Source organism: Arachis hypogaea, chromosome 4 (genome assembly GCF_003086295.3).
Source record: "Arachis hypogaea cultivar Tifrunner chromosome 4, arahy.Tifrunner.gnm2.J5K5, whole genome shotgun sequence".
In the NCBI taxonomy this organism is placed as follows: domain Eukaryota; kingdom Viridiplantae; phylum Streptophyta; class Magnoliopsida; order Fabales; family Fabaceae; genus Arachis; species Arachis hypogaea.
The window spans coordinates 36,749,329-36,774,909 of NC_092039.1; the positions used below are offsets into that span (position 1 = coordinate 36,749,329).

General features: G+C 36.6%; 3 protein-coding genes and 1 long non-coding RNA gene across 4 annotated transcripts; 2 read left to right on the forward strand and 2 right to left on the reverse strand.

Annotated features, from left to right (window-relative positions):
* Positions 1-8,589: 8,589 nt before the first annotated feature.
* LOC112794807 (serine/threonine-protein phosphatase 7 long form homolog) lies at positions 8,590-10,041 on the reverse strand. The gene is made up of 4 exons (XM_025836787.1): positions 9,329-10,041; positions 9,164-9,254; positions 8,833-9,072; positions 8,590-8,748 (listed from the first exon to the last, which is right to left on the reverse strand). The coding sequence occupies exons 1-4, from the start codon at positions 10,039-10,041 to the stop codon at positions 8,590-8,592; spliced, it is 1,203 nt and encodes a 400-aa protein (XP_025692572.1).
* Positions 10,042-11,230: 1,189 nt separating this feature from the next.
* Positions 11,231-12,893, forward strand: LOC112796670 (protein MOS2). Its single transcript, XM_025839234.3, has one exon. The coding sequence runs from the start codon at positions 11,359-11,361 to the stop codon at positions 12,742-12,744; it is 1,386 nt and encodes a 461-aa protein (XP_025695019.1). The 5' UTR covers positions 11,231-11,358; the 3' UTR covers positions 12,745-12,893.
* Positions 12,894-13,193: 300 nt separating this feature from the next.
* Positions 13,194-14,253, forward strand: LOC112794808 (aspartate--tRNA ligase 2, cytoplasmic-like). The gene is made up of 4 exons (XM_072234390.1): positions 13,194-13,214; positions 13,323-13,433; positions 13,836-14,048; positions 14,164-14,253. The coding sequence occupies exons 1-4, from the start codon at positions 13,194-13,196 to the stop codon at positions 14,251-14,253; spliced, it is 435 nt and encodes a 144-aa protein (XP_072090491.1).
* A 2,052-nt stretch (positions 14,254-16,305) lies between these two features.
* Positions 16,306-18,803, reverse strand: LOC112794275 (uncharacterized). The gene is made up of 5 exons (XR_003198781.3): positions 18,179-18,803; positions 17,946-18,082; positions 17,390-17,446; positions 17,180-17,280; positions 16,306-16,642 (listed from the first exon to the last, which is right to left on the reverse strand). It is a non-coding gene; the product is annotated as an uncharacterized lncRNA (long non-coding RNA).
* Positions 18,804-25,581: the final 6,778 nt, after the last annotated feature.

Genomic DNA, 25,581 nt, shown 5'->3' on the forward strand with positions numbered 1-25,581 from the left:
TGAAGAATACAAAGCCAAGATGTCTTATCCTCAGAAACTCCACCAAGTGGAACAGGATAAACAATTTGCCTGCTTTACAAACTATCTCAAGACTCTTGAAATAAAGATTCCGTTTGCAGAGGTACTTGAGCAAATACCCTCTTATGCTAAGTTCGTGAAAGAGATCTTAAGTCATAAGAAGGATTGGAGAGAAACTGAAAAAGTTCTCCTCACTGAAGAATGCAGTGCAATCATTTTGAAAAGCTTACCAGATAAGCTTAAGGACCCCGAAAGCTTTATGATACTATGCACATTATAGGGTACTTGTACCAAGACAGCTCTATGTGATCTAGGGGCAAGTATCAACCTGATACCTGCATCCACTATCAGAAAGCTTGGTTTGACTGAAGAAGTCAAACCAACCCGGATATGTCTCCAACTTGCTGATGGCTCTATTAAAATGTCATCAAGCATGATTGAGGACATGATTGTCAAGGTTGGGCCATTCGCCTTTTCTACTGACTTTGTAGTGCTGGAAATGGAGGAGCACAAGAGTGCAACTCTCATTCTAGGAAGACCTTTCCTAGCAACTAGATGAACTCTCATGATGTCCAAAAAGGGAAAGTGACCCGGAGAGTCAATGAGGATGAGTTTAAGTTGAATGCTGTCAAAGCTATGCAGCATCCAAACACTTCAAGAGATTTCATGAGTATTGATATTATTGACTCGCTGGTAGAGGAGATCAATATGATTGAGAGTCTCGAATCAGAGCTAGAAGATTTCTTTAAAGATGTTCAGCCTGACTTGGAGGAATCAGAGAAAACAGAAGAACATCTGATAACTCCTCATAAAGAGGAGAAGTCTCCTAAACCCGAGCACAAACCACTACCACCATCCCTGAAATATGCATTTCTGGGAGAAGATGACACTTTTCCAGTGATCATAAGCTCGACTTTAGATCCATAGGAAGAGGAAGCACTAATTCAGGTGCTAAGGACACACAAGATAGCTCTTGGGTAGTCCATAAGTGATCTTAAGGGCATTAGCCCAGCTAGATGCATGCACAAGATTCTATTAGAGGATGATGCCAAGCCAGTGGTTTAACCACAGAGGCAGCTGAATCCAGCCATAAAGGAGGTGGTGCAGAAAGAGGTCACTAAATTACTAGAGACTGTGATCATTTATCCTATTTCTGATAGTCCCTGGGTGAGCCCTGTCCAAGTTGTCCCCAAGAAGGGAGGCATGACAGTAGTTCATAATAAAAAGAATGAACTAGTTCCTACAAGAACAGTCACAGGGTAGCGCATGTGTATTGACTACAGAAGGCTCAATACAGCTACCAGAAAGGATTATTTTTCTTTACCATTCATAGACCATATGCTAGAAAGAATAGCAGGTCATGACTATTACTTCTTCTTTTTAAATGGTTATTCAGGTTATAACCAAATTGCAGTAGATCCTCAAGATTAAGAGAAAACAGCATTTACATATCCGTCTGGAGTATTTGCCTTCAGAAGGATGCCATTTGGATTGTGCAATGCACCTGCAACCTTTCAGAGATACATGCTCTCTATTTTCTCTGATATGGTGGAAAAAATCCTGGAAGTCTTCATGGATGACTTATCAATATTTGGAGACTCATTCAGCTCCTGTCTTGATTATTTAGCACTTGTTCTGAAAAGGTGCCAAGAGAATAACCTAGTTTTAAACTGGGAAAAATGTCACTTTATGGTGACTGAAGGAATTGTCCTTGGGCATAAAATTTCAAACAAGGGAATAGAAGTGGATCTAGCTAAGGTAGAGGTAATTGAAAAATTACCACCACATGCCAATGTTAAGGCAATCAGAAGCTTTCTGAGGCATGCAGGATTCTATAGGAGGTTTATAAAGAATTTTCAAAAATTGCAAAACCTCTAAGCAATCTGCTAGCTGCTAATACACCCTTTGTCTTTGACACAAAGTGTCTGCAGGCGTTTGAGACTCTGAAAGCTAAGCTGGTCACAGCACCAGTCATTTCTGCACCAGACTGGACATTACTATTTGAACTAATGTGTGACGCCAGTGACCATGCTATTGGTGTAGTATTAGGACAACGGCATAACAAGCTTCTGCACATCATTTACTATGCCAGCCATGTTCTGAATGACGCACAGAAAAATTACACAACCACAGAAAAAGAGCTACTTGCAGTGGTTTATGCCATTGACAAGTTTAGATCCTATGTAGTAGGATCAAAAGTGATTGTGTATACTGACCATGCTGCTCTTAAATATCTACTCACAAAGCAGGATTCAAAACCCATGCTCATAAGATGGGTGTTGCTTCTGCAAGAGTTTGATATAGAAATAAGAGACAGAAAAGGGATAGAGAACCAAGTAGCAGATCACTTGTCCCGAATAGAACCAGTAGAAGGGGCGTCCCACCCCTCTACTGAGATCTCTGAAACCTTCTCGGATGAGCAACTATTTGATATTCAGGAAGTACCGTAGTTTGCAGACATTGTAAACTATAAAGCGGTAAGATTCATACCCAAAGAGTACAGCAGGCAGCAAACAAAAAAATTAGTCACTGATGCAAAGTACTACTTGTGGGATGAACTATATCTCTTTAAGAGATGTGTAGACGGAATGATCCATAGGTGTGTGCCCAGAGAAGAGGCACAGAAGATCCTATGGCATTGCCATAGATCACAATGTGGATGACATTTTGGAAGTGAGCGGACAGCCACAAGAGTCCTCCAATGTTGTTTCTACTGGCCTACTCTCTATAGAGACTCCCGAGAGTTTATACGTAGCTGTGATAGTTGCCAAAGAGCTGGCAATCTGCCTCACGGTTATCCCATGCCTCAGCAAGAGATCTTAGAGATTGAGTTGTTTGATGTATGGGGTATTGACTTCATGGGGCCTTTCCCACCATCATACTCAAACACTTACATTTTGGTGGCAGTAGATTATGTATCTAAATAGGTAGAGGCAATTGCCACACCCACTAATGATACTAAGACAGTGCTGAAGTTCCTCCTGAAGCACATCTTCAACAGATTTGGTGTCTCCAGAATACTAATCGGTGATGGAGGAACTCATTTTTGCAATAAACAGCTTGACTCTGCTCTGATCCAATATGGAATTTACTACAAAGTGGCAACTCCATATCATCCACAGACAAATGGCCAGATTGAAGTCTCAAATAGAGAACTAAAACAAATCCTGGAACGGACGGTAAGTACCCGTAGAAAGGATTGGGCAAGGAGTCTGGATGATGCTCTATGGGCATACAAAACTGTATTCAAAACTCCTATAGGGACCTCTCCATACCAGCTTGTGTATGGAAAAGCCTGTCACCTGCTAGTGGAACTGGAACACAAGACCTACTGGGCAACCAGATTCCTAAACCTTGATGCCAAGTTAGCTGGAGAGAAAAGATTGCTCCATTTGAATGAGCTAGAGGAATTCAGACTCAATGCTTTTGAAAATGCAAAAATTTACAAAGAGAAAGCAAAAAGATGGCATGACAAGAAACTGTCATCTAGAGTCTTTGAGGCAGGACAGAAGATTCTGCTGTTTAACTCTAGGCTCATATTATTCCCCGGGAAATTGAAATCCCGATGGAGGGGACCATATGTGATCACCAGTGTGTCACCATATGGAGGGGACCATATATGATACCATTCTGGGCGTTTAATGCCAGAAAGAATAGGGGAGGAGATTTTGTTTTCACTTCAATTTTTTTCAAATTTTCATGTTTTAATTCATAATTTTCTGCATAAACATGTTACAAATTTTCATCTCTCAAATTCAATTTTCAAAAATTTAATAATCTTTTAGATTCTTTTTAATTTTCTTTCAAAATCTCTTTCAAATATTTTTCAAAAAGTTATTTATCATTTCTATTTCCTTCCAAATCTTTCCAACTCATCATATCTTCTTTTAATTCTTAGACACATCAACAAAAATTCATATTTAACTTCTTTATATCTTTTCCATATCTTTTGAATTTTTAAATCTCATCTTTTCATATCATAATTCATCTTTTCCAAATCATATCTTTCTATCATATCTTTTTCAAAATTTTCGAAACCCACCCCCTCCCTTTTAAACACACGTTCGGCCATCGCCATTAATCCACCATTCGAATCTGTCTCCCCCTCTATTCCACTCCTTTCCTTTCTTTTGCTTGAGGACAAGAAAACCTCTAAGTTTGGTGTATTTTTCCGTGATCACTAGGCAAAAACTCACCAAGATCATGGCCCCTAAAGGAAAACAAACCACTCTAAGAGGCAAGAAAGAGAATAATCCAAAACCACTTTGGAATCAAGAGAGGTTCTTAACCAAAGAACATGCAGACCATTACCACAAAATAATGGGTTTGAGGTTAGTGATCCCGGAAGTTATGTTTGATTTGAAAGAAAACGAATATCCAGAGATCCAAGAACAGATTCGAAATAGAGGATGGAAAATCCTAGCTAATCATGAGACAAAGGTGGGAAGAAACATGGTCCAGGAATTCTACTCAAATCTGTGGTTAACAGATAAGCAGAGAATGACGGGAACTACCTTCCATACCTTTCGAACTATGGTCAGAGGGAAGACTATTTACTTCCACCATGACAAAATAAGAGAGGTCTTCAAGTTGCCTCAACTACAAGATGATCCAGGATCCTTTAATAGGAGAATGGTGAGAGTAGATAAGCGTTTGGACCAAGTTCTAGAGGAGATATGCCTCTCTAGAACTAAGTGGATAACCAACTCAAAAGGTGTCCCAAACTAACTCAAGAGAGGAGATCTCAAACAAGTCACTAGGGGCTGGTTGGACTTCATTGGGCATTCTATACTGCCCACTAGCAACTGCTCTGAAGTCACTGTCAAAAGAGCAGTGATGATTCATTGCATTATGCTGGGAAACGAAGTGGAGATTCATCATCTGATTGCTTGTGAGATTTACACAATTGCAAATAAGAACTCCACTGAAGCCAAATTGGCTTACCCAAGCTTAATCTCTCTGCTATGTAAAGATGCTGGGATAAAGATGGGAGTGGATGAGTTTATCTCAGTCGAGCATCCAATCACTAAAAAGTCAATGGAGGGACAACAAGTACACGATAACTCCATCAAGAAGAGGGCACAGGAATTCCTCCAAAAAATCCCTCAAATTGACTACTGGGCCCGCCTAAAAGCATCTGTCACCAAGCTGGAAGAAGCTATGGATCAAGTTAAGGAAGAACAGCAAAATCAAAATAGCATGCTCTGTAAGCTGCTTAAGAAACAAGAAAAGTAAGGGCGTGAGCTACAGGAGCTGAAGCGCCAGAAGCTCTCCCTTGGGGGACCAGACACCCTACAGATTGAAGGAGCATCCATCTCCCAAAATAAAGGTTGTTGAGTCCTAATCTTAAATATGTGATAACTTTTATTATTAGAAACCTATCTTAAGAATTACATAATATTATTAATTAGGGTCTTTAATTTTATTTTTATTTTTATTATCTCCAAGTAAGCTATAATTTGTTCTTCTCATCATCACTAAACATGAATAAAATAGTAGATTCTCTTTAGAGTAAGGAGGCAGTTATTTCAAGTTTTCAATAAGAAAAATTCTAATTATTTTTATGTGGTGGCAACACTTTTTGTCTTCTAAATGAATGCTTGAACAGTGCATATTTTTTATATTGAAGTTTATGAATGTTAAATTTGTTGGCTCTTGAAAGAATGATGAAAAGAAAGAGAAATGTTATTGATAATCTGAAAAATTATGAAATTGATTCTTGAAGCAAGAAAAAGCAGTGAAAAACACAAAAAAATAATTGGCGAAAAAAATAAAGAAAAAAAGAAAGAAAAAGAAAAAGCAAGCAGGAAAAGCCAATAGCCCATAAAATCAAAAGGCAAGGGTAAAAGGGATCCAAGGCTTTGAGCATTGATGGATAGGATGGCCGAAAGGAATAAAATCATGGCCTAAGCGTCTAAATCAAGTTGTCCCTAACCATGTGCTTGTGTCATGAAGATCCAAGTGAAACGCTTGAGACTGAGTGGTTAAAGTCGTGATCCAAAGTAAAAGAGTGTGCCTAAGAACTCTGGGCACCTCTATCTGGGGACTCTAGCAAAGCTGAGTCACAATCTGAAAGGTTCACCCAGTTATGTGTCTGTGGCATTTATGTATCTTGTAGTATTACTGGAAAATAAGATGCTTGGGGTCACAGCCAAGGTTCATAAAGTAGCTGTGTTCAAGAATCAACATATTAAACTAGGAGAATCAATAACACTATATGAATTCTGAGTTCCTATGGATGCCAGTCATTCTGAGCTTCAAAGGATAAATTGAAATGCCAAAACTATTCAGGAGCAAAAAGCTACTAAGCCCCGCTCATCTAATTAGAATCTGAACTTCACTTAAAACTCTGAGATGTATTACCTCTTGATCTTCTTTTTATATTATTCTATTTATCTAGTTGCTTGAGGACAAGCAATAGTTTAAGTTTGGTGTTGTGATGAGCGGATATTTTATACACTTTTTGGTGGTATTTTCAAGTAGTTTTTAGTATGCTTTAGTTACTTTTTAGTATATTTTTATTAGTTTTTATGCAAAAATCATATTTCTGGGCTTTACTATGAGTTTGTGTATTTTTCTGTGATTTTAGGTATTTTCTGGCTGAAATTGAGGGACCTGAGCAAAAATCTGATTCAGAGGCTGAGAAAGGACTGCAGATGTTGTTGGATTCTGACCCTCCTGCACACAAAATGGATTTTCTAGAGTTACAGAGGCCCAATTGGCGCGCTCTCAATTACGTTAGAAAGTAGACATCTTGGGCTTTCCAGAAATGTTAATTGTCCATACTTTGTCCGAGATTTGATAGCGCAAATTGGTGTTTAAACGCCCACTTTTTACCCTTTTCTGGCATTAAACGCCAGAACTGCCATAAAAGTTGGAGTTAAACACCCAAACTGGCACCAAAGCTGGCGTTTAACACCAAGACTAGTCTCTACACGTGAAAACTTCAATGCTCAGCCCACACACACACCAAATGGGCCCCGGAAGTAGATTTATGCACTATCTATCTTAGTTTACCCATTTTCGATAAACCTAGGTTACTAGTTTAGTATAAAAACTACTTTTAGAGATTCATTTTTTACCTCATGACATTTTACATCTGAATTTGTATCTTCTACGGCATGAGTCTCTAAACCCCATGGTTGGGGGTGAGGAGCTCTGCTGTGTCTCGTTGGATTAATGCAATTATTTTTGTTTTCTATTCAATCACACTTGTTTCTATTCTAAGTTATTCATTCGCACTTCAACGTGATGAATATGATAATCCGTGACACTTATCACCATTCTCAAATTATGAACGCGTGCCTTATAACCACTTCCGTTTTACCTTAGATTGAGTGTCTATCTCTTGGGTTCTTGGTTCACGAGTTTGATTGCCTCTCCTGACAACAGAGCGCTCAAATCTGTGAAACTAGAGTCTTCGTGGTATAAGCTAGAATCAATTGGTAGCACTCTTGAGATCCGGAAAGTCTAATCCTTGTCTGTAGTATTCCGAGTAGGATCTGGGAAGGGGTGACTGTTACGAGCTTCAAACTCACAGATGTTGGGCGCAGTGACAGTGTGCAAAAGGATCAATGGATCCTATTCCAGCACGAGTGAGAACTGACAGATGATTAGCCCTACGGAATCCATAGTTGGACCGTTTTCACTGAGAGGACAGATGGTAGCCATTGACAACGGTGATCCACCAACATACAACTTGCCATGGAAGGAACCTTGCGTGTATGAAGAAGACAACAGAAGGAAAGCAGAGATTCAGAAGACAGAGCATCTCCAAAACCTCAACCTGCTCTCTATTACTGAATCACAAGTACTTTTCATTTCATGTTATTTATTCTTTATAAACAAAATCATCTTTATCATTAATCTCCTGACTAAGAGTTACAAGATAACCATAGCTTGCTTCAAGCCGGCAATCTCCGTGGGATCGACCCTTACTCACGTAAGGTATTACTTGGACGACTCAGTGCACTTGCTGGTCAGCTGCACGAAGTTGTGTATCACGATTTCGTGTACCAGTGCATCATTATGGGATTCTTCATCCTCGTCCATTTCCTCATCCTCATCATCATCTTCATCGTCATCGTCATCATCTGGTTCATCTACTAGATACTCATCAGTCTCTTTCTCAAGTGTCTTGGCATTTTCTTCAATCAGAGTCATTGAAACCCGATTAGGGTTTTGAGTATTAAGAACTCCTCGACCACCGTCACTCCTACTAGAGTCACCAGATACCAACCCTCCAGAAGCACATGACGAAGTCTGGTACCCAATCCTTGCGTCCAACGAATACCTACCTGCCATGATGTCAGGATGATGGCCATATTGTGACTGGCCTGCATCTGCAGTCATGATGTCAGGCTGATGGCCATATTGTGATTGGCCTGTATCTGCAGCCATGAACCCAAGCAACTGGCTAAAAGAACCACCATCTCTTAAGTCAAACTGTGGCACACTCCAATACTACTGATGTATCGGGTATGTTGAGGTAAAATGTGTTTGTGGTACATACTGGCTTAACCACTGAGGTTGTTCCTGTGCAACTGGAGGCGGAGGTGGAGGTGGAGGTTGCTACTCTTGTGGCTCCTCGTCCTCAGCCTCTTCATTCTCTTGAACCACATCATCCATACCCTGATCACACTCGACATTCTCTTGAACCACAAGATCGGACAAGTTCAAATGATGGCCATATTTTGTATGGTACCAATGCATGTAAATATCTAACGGATGCTGTGGACCATCAAGCTCAGTCAGAATGTGATTATACCTGTTTGTCTATTGCATCACCTAAAATAAATGACTCGTGGCTATTGCCCAATTAAGATTCTTAGGACCAGTCAAGACTTCACCGTGTGCCTTGTCTAGATTCCGTTCCTGATGAGGAACTCCCTGCATGAAACCAAACTGTTGCCTAAATTGATCGGTTGCATGCCACTCAATACATTCAAAAGATACCAAAGGCACTGTCGCACTCCACACAACCGAATGCATGTAGATGTCTGCAGTAATTACGTTTGGATCCACGCGATCCACAACATAAGCAACCCACACAAACTGTGAAAAATAGAAGACAATGCTGATGACAATCAGAATAACGATAACACTGCAAACCACGAAACCAAATAATTCTTTAATGCAAATATACCTGGCCTTCTTGCAGATCATCGAAAGCCTTCCTAAAGTGAGCAAGTTTCGTATACCTAAAGCGTCGGTCTCCACGCTCCCAGTTACGCCACCTAATATCGCTTAATTCATTATCAGAACTACATTCTAAATATGAAGATACGATGTAAATATAATATAATGTTACCTATTTGCAAGCGAAAAACCACGGGGTTCCCTAGGTACCGGCGCTAGAAATGGCAGGCGCATAAAGGCCCAAACGACCAGCAGTGTCAGCGAACCGTCAATCTCCTTACAATCAAAACGAGATGCCCTGCATAACGCTCTGTACAGATGTGCGAGACAAGCTGAACCCCAACTGAACTGTACAATACTACCAAATTCACGAAGTAAAGGCAGAAACTTCCAGTGCACAGATGCCCCAGACTTGTCACCTAATAATATCGTACCAATCAGCAACATAATGTGGCACTTCACGTACCTCTGTTTACTTTCTTCATTTTCCAACTGTAACTGTAACCTTTCTTTTTGATCCCGTAGCCACGTCAGTTTTATACCGCTTCCTCTACATTCTGCCTTTCTCGGTGCAACCCCAAATTGGTCCAAACACTCCACTTCTAAGGCTTCAACACTGTTGATAGTCATCCCTGTGACTGGAAGACCGTCCGTCGGAAGACCAAGAATCATAGCCACATCTTCGAGTGTCACAGCACATTCACCAATCGAAAGGTGAAAGGTATGTGTGTCTGGATACCACCTTTCTATTAAAGCATTTACGAGTGCTTTCTGACATTTTACTATTCCAATCTGAGATGCATGATAGAAACCAGTAAATCGTAAATATTTCTCCACCCTATCATCGTACCGATCCGGAATGAGAGGGTGATTACACGTCAACATCCGTGAACTCTACAGAAAAAAAATTATTAATCAAACTATCAACAATTTCTAATTTACTACTAAAATATAATAACAAAATCTAGAACAACCAATATTACCAGGAATGATTACTACCAAATATAACATCATAAATAGCTCAACTAAAAACATAACAGTAAACAATTAATTATTATCAAATTCCAAATACATTGTATTATTATATTTTACCTAGTCTTAATTATTGATTTTAATCAGCAATATTAATTCAAAAATGTATTTTTTTAAACATGTATTTTTTACTAAAAATATTACAATAAATTCTAAACATGTTCTTCTCATTAATCTATCATATTAGTTTAACTCAAACATTACTATTGGATTAAATTTTTAACTAAAATCAATAATAATAATAATAATAATAATAATAATAATAATAATAATAATAATACCGTCACTAACCCTAAATTTAAACAAGTAACAACCTATAATTAAAGTTTTAATAATAATAATAATTATAATAACTATAATTTAATAATAATAATAATAAAGTCACTGATATATGTGTATATTTCCTAATAACTAGACTTAACAAGAACAATTATAATATAACTAAATTTCTAACAACACCAAATAATTCTGAATCAATATTAACAATAGTATTAATCTTCATAATAATAACACTAATAATAACATTCTCAGTTCACCTTGAGCTCAACTACTAACAACAACAATAACTATTAATTATAATTAAATTTTTGACAATATTAATTATATTTTTTTTAAAATAAAAAAAATTAATAAAAAAATTTATATAATTAAAGTATTTAAGATATTTTATAATATAAAATTTAAGATTATCAATATCTTTAGATTTTTGTTTTCTTGACATTATAATTTTTTTTCACTAATTTTGGGAAGAAGAAGACTTAGATGAAGGAAGAGACGAAGAAATGGTTGCTGCTGAGAAAGGGATGAAACTCATTTCGAAGAAAGAGTAAGTATACATGCATGGGGTTTAATTGGGGTTAGGGGCCACCGTTGTAGGAAATAAGGTCGATTCGACACGTGACGGAGGAAGAACTCGGACCCTCCAATCTCTCAATGCAATACGGACCGTCCAATTTGTTCAATATTTTTTGGACCGTTCGATTTGTTGTTAGCTGACACCACAACCTAGTAATACTCACACACGTTCCATAACCCTGTCCTACCCCAATCCCACCTCCATAACAAAAATAAAAAGCGAATTATATAAGATTGGACCTCAACAAATAAAGTTACGCTTTAACTATAAACTTTTCCGTATCCCAATCAAATCCAATCGAAGAAGGATAAGCCATGAAGCTCTCCTTCTCGATCCCCTCGAAGTCCTCTTCCTCCTCTAAACCCATCAAACTCGACGACTCCTCCAAAAACGGCGCGGCACCCTCCAAGCACTTCGTCACCGAATTCGACCCTTCCAAACCGCCAACCGAACAAACCGCCACCGTTATACCCCCGATCCAGAACGAATGGCGCCCCACCAAGAAGATGAAGAACCTCGAGCTTCCCATCACTGACCCCAACGCTGACCATCAATCCCTCGAATTCGAGAACGATTCCAATGCCGCGGATGCAGAACTCGGCACAGACATGTCCTACGGTCTCAACCTGCGCCAAGACGCCGAGAAAAATGGCAAAACCGGTAAACTCGCTGATGATGAGGATGATAGGGTTCCGCGTCAAAGGCCGGAGATGGCGTTACTGCAGAAGTTTAAGGACGACTTGAAGCGGCTGCCTGATCACCAGGGGCTCGAGGAGTTCAATGATGTACCTGTTGAGGGTTTCGGCAAGGCCTTGCTGGCCGGATATGGGTGGTCAGAAGGAATGGGAATAGGGAGGAATGCCAAGGAGGACGTTAAGGTTGTGGAGTACAAGAGGAGGACTGCCAAGGAAGGGTTAGGATTTGTTGGCGATGATCGCAGTTCTGTTCGGAGCCAGAAGAAGAAAAGCAGGGAAGACAATGGGAGCAATGATGCAGGTTTTGTTAATGAGAAGAAGATTGTGAGGATTATTGGGGGAAAAGATGCTGGATTGAAGGGTATTGTTGTGAGGAGAATTGGGGAGGATTGGATTGTTTTGAAGGTTTCAAGGAGTGGGGAGGAAGTGGAGTCTAGAGTGAGTGTGGATGATGTTGCTGAACTGGGATCTGCTGAGGAAGAGACGTGCTTAAGGAAATTGAAGGAGCTGAGGATTCGGCACAAGGGTGAAGATGACAAGACTTCAAGGCATAAGCGTGAGAGAGAGCGAGGCCGGGTTGAGAAGACAACTCGAGCGGAAGCTAATGGGGGTGATCAGCAGCGGGGTAGGAAACAGGTTTCTTGGCTCACAAGTCACATTAGAGTTAGGGTTATTAGCCAGAACATTAAAGGAGGGCGGTTGTATTTGAAAAAGGCACAGGTTTTGGATGTTGTTGGGCCTTTGACTTGTGATATATCTATGGATGAGAGCAAAGAGATTGTTCAAGGAGTGTCCCAAGATATGCTGGAGACCGCGCTTCCTCGACGTGGGGGACCAGTTCTTGTGCTATCTGGTAAATATAAGGGCGCCTTTGGGAGCCTGCTTGAGAGGGATTTGACTCGGGAAGTTGGTGTTGTTCGGGATGCTGATACTCATCAGCTGCTCAATGTGAAGCTTGAACAGATTGCAGAGTATATAGGGGATCCTAGCTTATTAGGGCATTGATTTTGTTGTATCAATTGCAGTGTATAATAAACATTGATTAGAAAAACAGACCATATACAGTTCGAAAATTCTATTTTCTTATTTTACATACGTTGCACTGTACTCTTCATCATTATTATCAAATTGAAAACGGGAGGCGTTGTTTTTGATGATAGAGATGGTAAAATTGCTTGATTACAATGATAGGACTAGCTAATTGTAGCGCACACCAAGATGATTTATACATTAATGCTGCCCATGACTTCCCGAAGGTAAGAAGGTAAGATATCGCTTGCTAGTCACTGTATTGCTGAGGGTTAACACTTGCCTCACATTCATGCCGGAGAAGCTATTTACAACCCCCCCCCCCCCCCTTTTTTTTTGTTATCAATCGACTATTTTAAACACCTTTGGCAATTACATTTACCCTTGCAAAGCAAATTGTCCAAAGGCCGGTTTAAGATACTAATATGTGTGGCCAGCTGGTGAAGGTTAGGCTTCCTCTTATTCTCCTTAACTTGTATATTTGTAGTTCATTTTTTTTCAAGTAATTGAACATCTTGTTAAGGATCTATAGCTTATGTGGTTTGTTCTGATAGGTGGAGGTTCAAGTGAGGAAGTTGTATTGGGTTAGCAGGGCCCTTCCAACTCTACCAATTAATCTCGAGGATGCTGCTTGTAGTGAAGCTGAAATTGAGAAGGCGCTTCAGGTACATTGATTGGAGGTGTTGGGTCTTTGTCAGCTTGTTTGACTCCTTTGTTAGGGTGATTTGTTTGCAGGATCTTATCTTTTACTTTATTTCTTTTCATCCATTGGTTAACTAGTTCTGTGTTAATCAGGATACACGTTTGAACTTTAGAGTACTTGACCTCAGAACCCGGCTAATCAAGGAATTTTCTCCATTAAGTTGAAAATGTAAAGCATTTCGTCTGAATTTTCTTCTTAAGAGTTTACTTATTTGTGTTCATTCCTGATTTGCATGTTGTTCATCATGGTTGCTTTAAATTCTAAAGTTAATGCAATAAATGTATACTAAGACATTTACAGAATATATTTTCCCCATGATGCCAAGTTGAATGGTCACATTATTTTTCATTGCATTGTTGGGTAGGCATTCAGACAATTCTTATTATTTGAACGCTTTTGTCAAATCCACCCTCCAAAATTAATTGCTGGGTCAAGTGAGGGTGGAGATGTTGTTTTCAGACTGGACTATAAAGGGCACCCTGCTTGCCTTGCCCAATCACCACAGCTTCACAAGCATATGGCAATATGTGCTGATTTTGGCCGTGTTTTTGAGATTCCTTCACACACAGACATCTGTGTGAGTTTACTAGTCTCGATGTTGAAATGGAGATTAAGAAGCATTATCACGAGGTATATTTCACTTTTAGGCATATGTTTCTTTGGTACATAACCTGTTTTACGTTTTTGAGCAGGTTATGGATATTGGTAGGTTGTTTGTCTCAATATTTGATAGCTTGAACCAGAATTGTAAGGAGGACCTTGAAGCTGTGGCACAAAAGTAAGCATCTTCTATTAAAAAAAAATGTATTTTATATATATCAAACATTCTTTTCTAGTCTAACAAATTTCTTTCTCCTTAAAAAATAAGAGTAAATATTGTTAACTATACTATGTTGTAGTTCTTGTGCCATGAACTACCGGTTGAAAAATGTGAATACAAGACTGTGTTTGGTTAGTGGGTGGAAGAAAATAAGACATAGATATATTATTTCTCAAATTATATATGGTATAAATATATATAGTTAGTCATATTATAATGTATAACTATCTGTTATTTCTGACTCTGAAAAAATTCAAGTTTTAAGCCCTATGTCACATTGGAGGATTATACTTTATATTAACTTTTTCAACATCAAAAGTTCTAATAATGATTCTTTAGATGCTAATGAGTCAAAGGATGATTTGTAATAAAGTTTTAGAAATCGTTTATTATTCCGTTTTAAATTCATAAGTTTATAAAAATGTAGAATTTTTGGAATTTGAACTAAAACATAAAAATTAGATATCTATCCTTATTCGTTTTGGATTTTTTGATATTTTATTTGAATTCAAATGGCAATATTTTCTTATTGACATTTATGTTTTAAAGTTAAATAACTTAAAAGTAGTAAATATCAATAATCTGTACTAAACTACTAATACTAAATCGAATTAAGCTGATTTGATTTACTATATATAGGTTATTCAGTAGTCAATCGAATTAGGTAAATTTGATTTATTAGCATCTACTTAGTTCCCTTATAAATCGAATTAGGTTAATTTGATTTATTAGTATTCATTATGTTTCATGTAAATCGAATTAGGTCAATTCGATTTACTACTGAAAAGGCTAATTCGAATTAGGTCAATTTAATTTATATAGATACGTGCATGGGACTTTGACGTAACGATTTTTGTTTTGGGAAATTTCTGTAATTTTGAGATGCCGTTGTTTTAGTTATGCATTTTAGCCTTTAAAATATTTATCAAATAAACTAAATTTCTAATAAATATCTATTCTTTATTAACATAATATTATATTTAAATAATAAATATATTTAGTCATTAAATTGTTTTTTTTTTACTAAATCTTTTTAACTAATTAAAATTTGTTTACCTCTTTTAAAAGCAAAAAAAAAATTGTTTTGCATTCTTATAAAGTAGAATGCCAAAACCAAAGCTAACAAGTGATAAAGAAACCGTGGACACAAAATAACAATTCATAAATATTTTAATTCAAAAATAAATACAACAAAGTATTTGTTGGTATAATATATAGCATGTCTAGAAATATAGAATTACTATATGACTTCTAAAGGGGACCTAATGAAATGATAAGCCTCTTTTAAAATATGCTTGTCCGAAAATGGTGATGAAAAACATTTCAAATCATTGCTTTCAGCCTTTCACTGAGACGTTCAGTTCGGTTCAGATGAGTTGTACTGGTGCTGCTGACATGCAAAAATTCTTCAAATATTCTTATTAATGAATCCAAACAGATTCAACAATATCCAAACTCAAAAGTTCATATGATTCATCAACTCAAAAGTTCATATGATTCATCATAATCCGTGGCTGTTGTATAGGAAAGTGAGGAATGCATTCTAGAAAATAAAAACAAGAAACAAAAATATATAGTAAAATTTTAAGTTGAAACCATGGATGATAATATCAATGAATGAAATCATAAACAGCCAAGAAGGAGAAAGCATACAAATTTGCTGATGACAAAATCAATCTTGCTGATGTGTCACTCTTTTTCGTAGTTGACTATAATGAGCTATTTATACAGTTATACTATTAAATCTTTCCAACAAGGCTATAACAGCTTCTTTCCACTCAAACACCTCTCCCATCGCGCTCTATGCTCTAAAGGGCAAAACCATGCCAGTTTCATGCTGGAATTGTGCTAATAATTCAAACACTACGCTTCTTCGGATTGTCCATCCTGGTAGTCACTAAACTTCAGGACAGACCTGTGACTGCAGCCGAGATTATGAGCTGTAACCCAAGGGTATGGGATAGTATCTTACATTTGACTCAATACATTTTCACTTAAAACAACGAATAAAACATGTCATGAAAGAATTGGATTCGCTTGACAGATTTACAATAAACATGGTGATACAACTGAGTTAGCTTCAGCAAATCCCAACATATTTTCTAAATTGTAACTGCAGCAAATGCTCTAAAATTTTTACTCTTTCACATTGCATCCTTAGTTATTTTGGTGAATCAATTCGAAGGCATTCTAAGCAGCCACATTGTAAATGTGCACTTGAAAATATATAGTTAATAAAAGATCAACACCAGGTACAAGCCTAAATAGAATGCTTGGATAACTCGATGCAAATTTTGGGTAGAAAGTCGCATAGATTCTGCAACCTGTCTAGCTGAAAGAGTGTCTTGTTCCTGCAGAGGGGGCAAAAAGGTAAGGCTGCAGTCAGCAATACTTGATAGCAGTTTAGTATCCAAAATCACTAACGTGACTGTGCGCATCACAAAGAATAACTGAATAATTGAATAATTGAGTGATATTATCAACCAACTATTCATTTTCTTTTTTCTTTTCTTTTTTTTTTAGTAGAATGGAAGAAGATGAAGAACCAAGAAAAAGAGAGAAACAGCTACATCAGAGATTATTTATCATGGGGATGTAAACAAATTAGTTCTATTGAAAGATTGATACATTTTAAAGGTTTTGCAGTAACTTTGCTCCTTATTGATAGGCCTATAAGTTAAAATGCAATACAGATAAACAATCTCTATGTGTTAACATCATATGAAGAGACATACTCAAGGGATTTTATTTCAGTCTCATCATATGATGTGTGTCAATGGCCCAATAGTTGGTGCCAGAATTATTTTGGTCTTTTTGCAACAATAGCTCAAGTAACTTTCTGTTAAACCTATTAAAGCATATGGCTAGCTTGTATGCAAACAATATACCTGAATAACTTGATTTGCTTCTTCCAGTGACCTTTTTTTTGTTCACGACGCAGCCGGGCTTCCATATCTTGAAGCTCTTGATTTAAAGATGAACATTCTACCTAAAAAAATGTTGACAAAAGCTTCAGTAGATCTCCATGGTAGATTATTAATTACTAACCAGCCTTCATGGTTTAAAATAAATAAATAAAGATTAATTGTTCTATGTACCTCAAAGAAGTGCCACCTTCTGCTCAAGTTCAGTGGCCTTTGCTATCCTCTCATATGCTATTCTCATAAAAGAGAAGCAACTAAATTCAATGTATTAACCTTGATTGAAAAGGGAGACTAGTAGTAGCCTTATTTACATAGATGATTTCCATGTGGATTTGGTACCACTACTCATGATTAATTTATAAAACAGATACCTTGTTAGTAATTTAAAAAAAAGCAAAGACCGAATAGCAGCATTCAATGAGTTGAAAGGATCTCCCTTCCCTCTTTCAAATTTAATAAAATACAAAAGCTTTCAAGACTTCCGATGATAAAAATCATTTTATAATAATCTTAAAATTTACTATACAAGATCCTTTTGTATTCTCAAAGATTTCTAATCCAATGAATGAGAACACCTATAGATTTAAAATTAAACACAATGAAATAAAAATAGAACAGAAACCAGTGACGAACACCAAAATGAAAGTTAAAACAAACAAAAAAAAATAGTTTCAATAGGACATGTACACTAATTAAAAATTAAATAAAATGCAGTAAATGCTTACATTACCTGTATTCTTGCAAGTGCGGTAGATGACTCAATACACCAGACCAAAAGGAATAAGAAGACTATCTTGGTAGCATTGCCATTATGCACGGCACGTTCCTCTTTTGCTCTTCGTTCTGCAGATGCTCCTCTCTTAGAGCCTATGAGGATAACAGATTTTTTATGCAAAAAGCTTTATCATATCAATAGAAAATATCATACATGTATAGGAAGCATGTAATGGAGAACCAACTTACCTGCATCATCCTTGTTTCTTTTAACTCTCGATTTCTCATCATAGGCTCCATGTTTGCCTAATAAGATATAAATAGTGTTATCCAAGCATTGCGATGAAGGTACAGCCATAGTGAAACAAGAAGTCCTAAATATATAGAAGGAAACTAATGAAGGAAGCAACAGAAACAAGAAGATTGTCATGCTACTCAATCCAAAATAGCCAAAGGTTTTCCTAATTTATTGAGAAAAAAGACTCCCGGATATCATTTAATTCAGTAAACTTTAAGACATGGCAGAACGACACAGTTCGGAATGAATAAATGCGGCTTATAGCTATAATGTGGTCAGTAGGATAAAATATTTTAATTAATTGCAGTTTTCTTATGGATTGAATAGATAAACATGCATCTCCAGCAACCAACATCATTCATAAACAATAAATTCTTGGTAGGCCAAGGAAACAGTGCAAGCCAGATCTTAACATTAATAAACCAACATGGAGAAAAGTATTATTCAAACTGCAAGTCCATTAAGGCAATGCGGAAGAAAGTAGTAGCACTCAAGCTACCCAATAAGTTAATTAGAGAAGGATAAAGCTTCCACAAGGCCAAAGCAAATATTAGAGAATAAAGTTACTTCCCTTTCACTTTCAGACAAATCCTTCTGTTGCTATTTTATGTTAGCTTCATATGATTTACTCAACTCTTAATCACATTAGATACTAAAGGATATTTACAAATTTTATATATATTAATATTAATTTTATTAATAATTAATATTAATATTTAAGTGAATGGTTAAAAATCTTAACTGGTTTTGAGTTAGTTAATTGTTAACCGGTGATATATGTATGTATGTGATGATTAGTGTATGAAACGATACTTTGTGTCTATTCACATAACAACAAATAAAGGATTGTGACTATTCACACAACGACAAAGGGTCACAACCATTCAATATATATATATATATATATATATATATATATATATATATATATATATATATATATATATATATATATATATATATATATATATATTCTTATTTCTCCTTTTTTTTAAGTTCAAGAAAATTGAGAATTTTTTATTATTGCTAATTAAGAAATTTATTGGTTTCATTATATCTTGGAAGATGATTGTCATCAACCCTATATCAACTATGTGTGGGGACAAATATATCTCTAAAAAAAGTGATATAATCGTGTCTTAAAACCATAACACAATATACCATCTTCATATACCCAACATTTTTAGAGAGATATTTGTTAAAGATGGCACAAGATCAAAACACCATGTTCAAGGTCATGAATCAAGCGTTTGTCAAGTTAGATCATTTTGATGGAACAAACTTCAACCGTTGGAAAGATAAAATGATGTTCCTTCTTTCGGTTCTCAATCTTGCATATGTGATTGACCCAAAGACTACACCAATTGCCGATGTCGCTGAAAATGTCACATCGGAAGAGAAAGAAAAGATTGTTCAATTGAAAAAGAAACGTGACGAAGATACTTTCACATGTTGAGGTCATATTTTCAACACTTTATCCGACCGAATCTATGATCTCTACATGTCAATTCAATCACCATTGGAGATTTGAAAGTCTTTGAAAGAAAAGTACAATACGAACGACAAGGAACAAATAAGTTTATTATGATGAAATATTTTGAATTTATTATGAATGATACTATGTCTGTCATGGATCAAATTCATGAATTACAAATCCTCGTAAGTAGACTTCGTGATCTACAAGTGGTGATTCCTGAATCATTACAAGTTGGAGCAATTATTTCAAAATTTTCTTCATCGTGGAATGATTATAGGAAAAAACTTTTACATCTTGGTGAGGACTTCACAATTGAGAAATTACTAAGACATATACGTATGGAGGAGAAAACTTGAAAATGTGATGCTGTGTATATTTCTCAAAGTTTAAAAGTGAATTATATTGGTGAAAACAACACCAATAAGAAGAAAAGAAAGTTTTCTAAAGATTCAAAGCAAGATAAGAAGAGACAAAGAGAGTGTTATCATTGTCACAAGAAATGACACTATATCAAAGAAAGTAGACTTCTGAAAAAGAAAGCACCAAAGACCAACTTAGTGTAAGAGAAGGATCTAATTGCTATGGTTGCAGAAAAAGTACTGTTGAGTTAAGAAATTAACTAAATTAATTAGTGATGACAAACATTATTTTTGGGTAAAATAAATAATTAGTGTTGAGTGTTAATAATGATATGTTACTAATTATTTATTAAACAATGCAGGTCAAGACTTTGTCTAGCAGCCCAAAATGGAATAAAAATAAAACATCAAGGCTAATGGGCTGGTTAGTCAAGTGGAGCCCAAAAGAAACAAAGCAAAAGAAACCAACGGGCTGAATATGAAGAAAGCAAACCCAAGCCCGAAATGCTTACCCAAGTTGATCCCACCAAGCTTCTCATACAAGATTGAAGTCTTCACTCTCTCTTATTGCTTCGGTCAGCAACAAAATATTAGAAAGAGAGCTGTGTTCCTCCTGCTACTTTTATCAGAGAAGAAAGAAAGAGAAAGCTTAATCACAAAGCAAAGATCTAATCACCCATCAAGTTGAGTTAGAAATTAAAAGGTGATTTATTTCCATTTGCATGCAACTTACTTTCTTCACTTCATCTCAAATCTTCTGGCTTACCATTTTTGGATAAATGGAAAAAGTGTTCTCTGATCTTCACTGCTGTGCATCTACGGTCATATATGTGTCTTGGGGACCAAGTTATTTTTCAATGGCCAAGATCTGGGATTACCATTGAAAATGTTTGTTTATACTGCTCAAATGTCTTCGGTCAAGCAAAAAGGAGACAGCTTAAAAATCCCTAATTTGGGACAAATGAAGAAAGCAATCTCTGTTCACCACTACTGTACATCAATGGTCAAGATTGTTTCTTGGAGACCAAGAAGTATTTCAAGGGTTCAGATTGGGCTTCACTATTGAAAATAATTTTCTTTGCTTCCCTGAGGCTTTCGGTCATGAAAGAAGGTCAGACTCAAACTTCTAATTTGGGAATTAAATGGGAAAAAGGTGATGTGGTGTGTGAGTAAAGCACACAGATCAAGGTGTTGACCTTGGAAGAAGAACCAAGCAACATGCAATAAGATAAAAGAGGTTTGCTGTTCATTCAGAAACGAAGGAGAGAAAACCAGAGAGTGAGAACAGTGTTCTGTAAAGAATTTCCTCTACTTGGATAATGCTTACTTTCAAAGAAGCATTCGGCCAATACTGAAGAACTGCATCTGAGGTTTGCGAATCTGGTTTTGCACATAGCAAAGAGGCTGCTGATGAAGTCAATCTCCTTCATGTTTTACTGATTGTAATGTACTTTTCAATGTTTATCATTCTGTAATTTCTATGAGAAAAGGCATTGTGAAAAAGACTCAAGTAAAAGCCATGAGTGGAAAAAGGCTGAGTGAAACACTTGAGGGAAAAGTCTAGAGTTATTTTCTGATTTCTTTAGGTTGATTAAGTGTCTTGTATCTTGTACCTGTTAGGTATCCCTTTCTTAGTTGGGTTAGCACTAAGAGTGAATAGTTAGGTGTTAGCATAACCAATGTCAAGTTAGGTTAGAACTTAAGTGTGAAATTGGTGTATGTAATACTGTTAACTATAGTGAAATTCTTCCATAGTTGTGGAGGAGACTGGATGTAGGTTGCATAGCACAAGGCAACCGAACCAGGATATATGCTGGTGTTAGCTTTTCTCTTCTCTGCTGAGTTCTGTTTTCTGATATTCATGAGACAAAAATAAATTGTCTCATAAATTTTCGCTGCTGTGTTTAAACAGAACCTGAATTGAAAGCTTGTTTAAAAAGGGTAATAATTGCAACAAAAAGGAAGGCATAGATTCAACCCCCCTTCTCTAAGCCTACCACAACCTTCAATTGGTATCAGGAGCTAAGGTCTCAAGAATCAAGCTTAATCGCTTGGAGCAAAGATCCAATGGCGAACAACTTGGGCACAACCACAGTTGCTTACACCCTCACTGAAGGCCAGTCAAACAACCGGCCACCTTTCTTTAACGAAAAGAACTACTCCTACTGGAAAGAAAGGATAAGGATCTTCATCCAATCCATTGACTACAACCTATGGAAGATCGTTGTGAGTGGTCCCAAGATCCCAACAAAAACAAGTGTTGTTGAAGTGGTGACTCCAAAAGAAGAAGCTGAATGGAATAAAGATGACAAGAAGAAGATAGAGCTGAACGCTAAAGCAATCAACCTTCTTCATTGTGCTATCAGCTTTGAAGAATACCGGAAGGTGTCTAGATGCAAGACAGCCAAAGAAATCTGGGAAAAACTCCAGGTTACACATGAAGGCACTAAACAAGTCAAAGAAACGAGGATTGATATGCTGCAAAAAGAGTACGAGATGTTTGGCATGAAGGATGGAGAAAGCATTGATGAAGCATTTGAGAGATTCTCAATCATAATCAACAACCTTGATGCTATGGGTACAAACTATGCAGAACAAACCTTGGTGAGAAAACTCCTTAGAAGCCTCACAAAAGAGTGGAAAAACACTGCCACTGTCCTAACCGAGAGTAACAACATAAGCCCCATAACCTATGATGAGCTGAGAGGAAAACTCCTTGCCTATGAAGCCACACACACAAATACAGACTCAAAGAAAAAGGGAATAGCCCTCAAGTCACAAATAGAACCGAAAGAGAGTGAGTCTAGTGATGGTATTTCAGATGACGAGCTTTTGTTTTTTGCTAGGAAATTTAGAAGGATGATGAAAAGCAAGGGCAAATACAAGGGTAGCGAAAGATAGACTTGAGCAAGGTGACGTGTCATCATTGCAAGGAAACTGGACACTTTAAGTCAAACTGTCCAAAGCTCAAAAAAGAGGACAAAGGAAAGAAGGAAAGGAAGAGAGTACTCATGGCAGCTTGGGAGGATCTTGAGAATGACTCAAATGAAGAAGAAGAATCTGAAGGAGATGACAAGGACTGTTTCATGGCTGGAAACAACAATCTTGATGAGGTAAACTATTATGATTTAACCATTGAAGACTTGCATGCTATTATTGATGATCTCACTTTAAATACATCAAAACTGCTTGACAAATATAATGAGTGTAGATCTGAAAGAGATGTGTTAAGAGCTGAAAATGAATTTTTAAAAGAAAAAGTGAAGGAAACTGAATGTGCTTTGGATATTATTGAAGAAAACAGATTTCTAAAATCTGAACTTGAAAAATTAAAAGCAAAGCACATTGTGGATCCTTCTCATGAGTTAATTGCTGAAAATGAAAGACTAAATGAAATGATCAAAAGGCTGAATGGTGACTCAGCAAAATTTGCTCAAGGTTCTAGCAACTTAGATAAATTACTTGCAAGTCAAAGGGCATTGTTTGAAAAATCTGGTTTAGGCTACATAGCCAAGGAAGATGCAGTTTCTAATATTTCCTTTATAAAGTTTGTGGCTTCTTCATCAAACACCAAAACCATACCAAACAAATCTGGTATTGAAAATGCTCCAATATTTGGAGAAAAATTTGATGAAGTACACACAAATGAAACTGAGCCTTCACAAAAAACTGAACCATGTTCAAACCGGCTAGGTTTGGGTTACATTTCGAAAAATGAGGCTGTTTTCAAGAAACCATCATTTTACAACAAAACCTCATATTCGAAAGGTAAAAATGTTCAAAGAAATTCTGATGAAAATGCTTTTGCAAAGAGGAATAACTTTAATAAAAATCAGTTTGTCAAAAGAAATGCATCTCCTCCAAAAATCAGAAAATTTCAACACTTTAATCATTCCAAGCAATATAACTCACCTCAGTTTCAGCAACACACCTCATAAAATTATTATGTTAATTGCAAGAAATTTGGTCACTCATATGCACAATGCTTCATTGAAAAGAGAATTATAGGAAACAAAGTCTACAATGTTGTTTGTGATTTCAATGCACTTGGGCAACCAAGATGGATTAACTTCAAAGGATCCAAATTAATTTGGATACCTAAGGCTACTTGAAACTCATCATGCAGATTTGCCTAGCATCCAAGAACAAAAAGGACATGTGGTATATGGATAGTGGATGTTCAAGGCACATGACTGGAAGGTCAACCTACTTCATCAAACTAAATAAGTATGATGGAGGTTTTGTGACCTTTGGAGATGATGGTAAAGGTAAAATCATTGCTATTGGAAAAGTAGGTAATGAGCAATCTACTTTCATTGATGATGTACTTTTGGTTTGTGGTTTAAAGCACAATCTTTTGAGTATAAGTCAGCTGTGTGATTTAGGATATTTAGTTGTTTTCAAAAGGCTTGAATGTTGTGTTGTTAATGAAAAAAACAAATGAAGTGATGTTTGTTGCCAAGCGTTTCAATAATATGTATGGACTTACTCTTGATGAACTAAAGGATCAAAATGTAGCTTGTCTTCACTCTAAAGAATCTGAAAAGTGGTTATGGCACAAGAGATTGGGCCATGCAAGTATGTTTCAAATAAACAAACTTGTAAAGAAAGAATTAGTAAGAGGTCTTCCTTTGATAAAGTTTGATAAAGACATCACTTGTGATGCTTGCCAAATGGGAAAACAAACAAAAAGTTCTTTTAAACCAAAGGAAGACATCTCTACTAAAAGACCACTTGAGTTGCTACACATTGATTTATTTGGACCAACAAGAACTCAAAGCCTAGGTGGTAAACATTATGGTTTAGTAATTGTGGATGACTACACTAGGTTTGATTGGGTTTTATTTCTTGCACACAAAAATGAAGCCTTTTCGGCCTTTGAACCTTTTTGCAAGAAAATTCAAAATGAAAAGGATTTGAAAATCTCTTCTATAAGAAGTGATCATGGAACTGAATTTGAAAATAATTTGTTTGAATCCTTTTGTGAGGAATTTGGAATATCTCACAACTTCTCTTGTCCAAGAACACCACAACAAAATGGTGTTGTGGAAAGAAGAAATAGAAGCATACAAGAGATGACAAGAGCTATGCTTTGTGAGAGTAATGTTCCAAAATTCCTTTGGGCTGAAGCGGTTAACATAGCTTGCCATATTTTGAATAGAACAATCATAAGGAAATTTTTGAAGAAAACCCCTTATGAACTTTGGAAAGGCTACCCACCAAACTTAGATTACTTGCACATCTTTGGATGCAAATGTTTTGTTTTAAATAACAAAGAAAATTTGGAAAAATTTGATCCAAAGGCTTATGAGTGTTTGTTTGTAGGATATTCCACAACTAGTAAAGCATATAGGGTTTATCATCAAGATGCTAGAATTATTGAAGAGTCCATACATGTTACATTTTGTGATACTAACTTGGTGCAAAGCATTTTGGAAGATTGTGATGCAGGAAATCAAGCTCAAAAGGAGGATGAAACCGCTCAAAATCAAGGAAAAGAAAATTCTGGACAAACTGA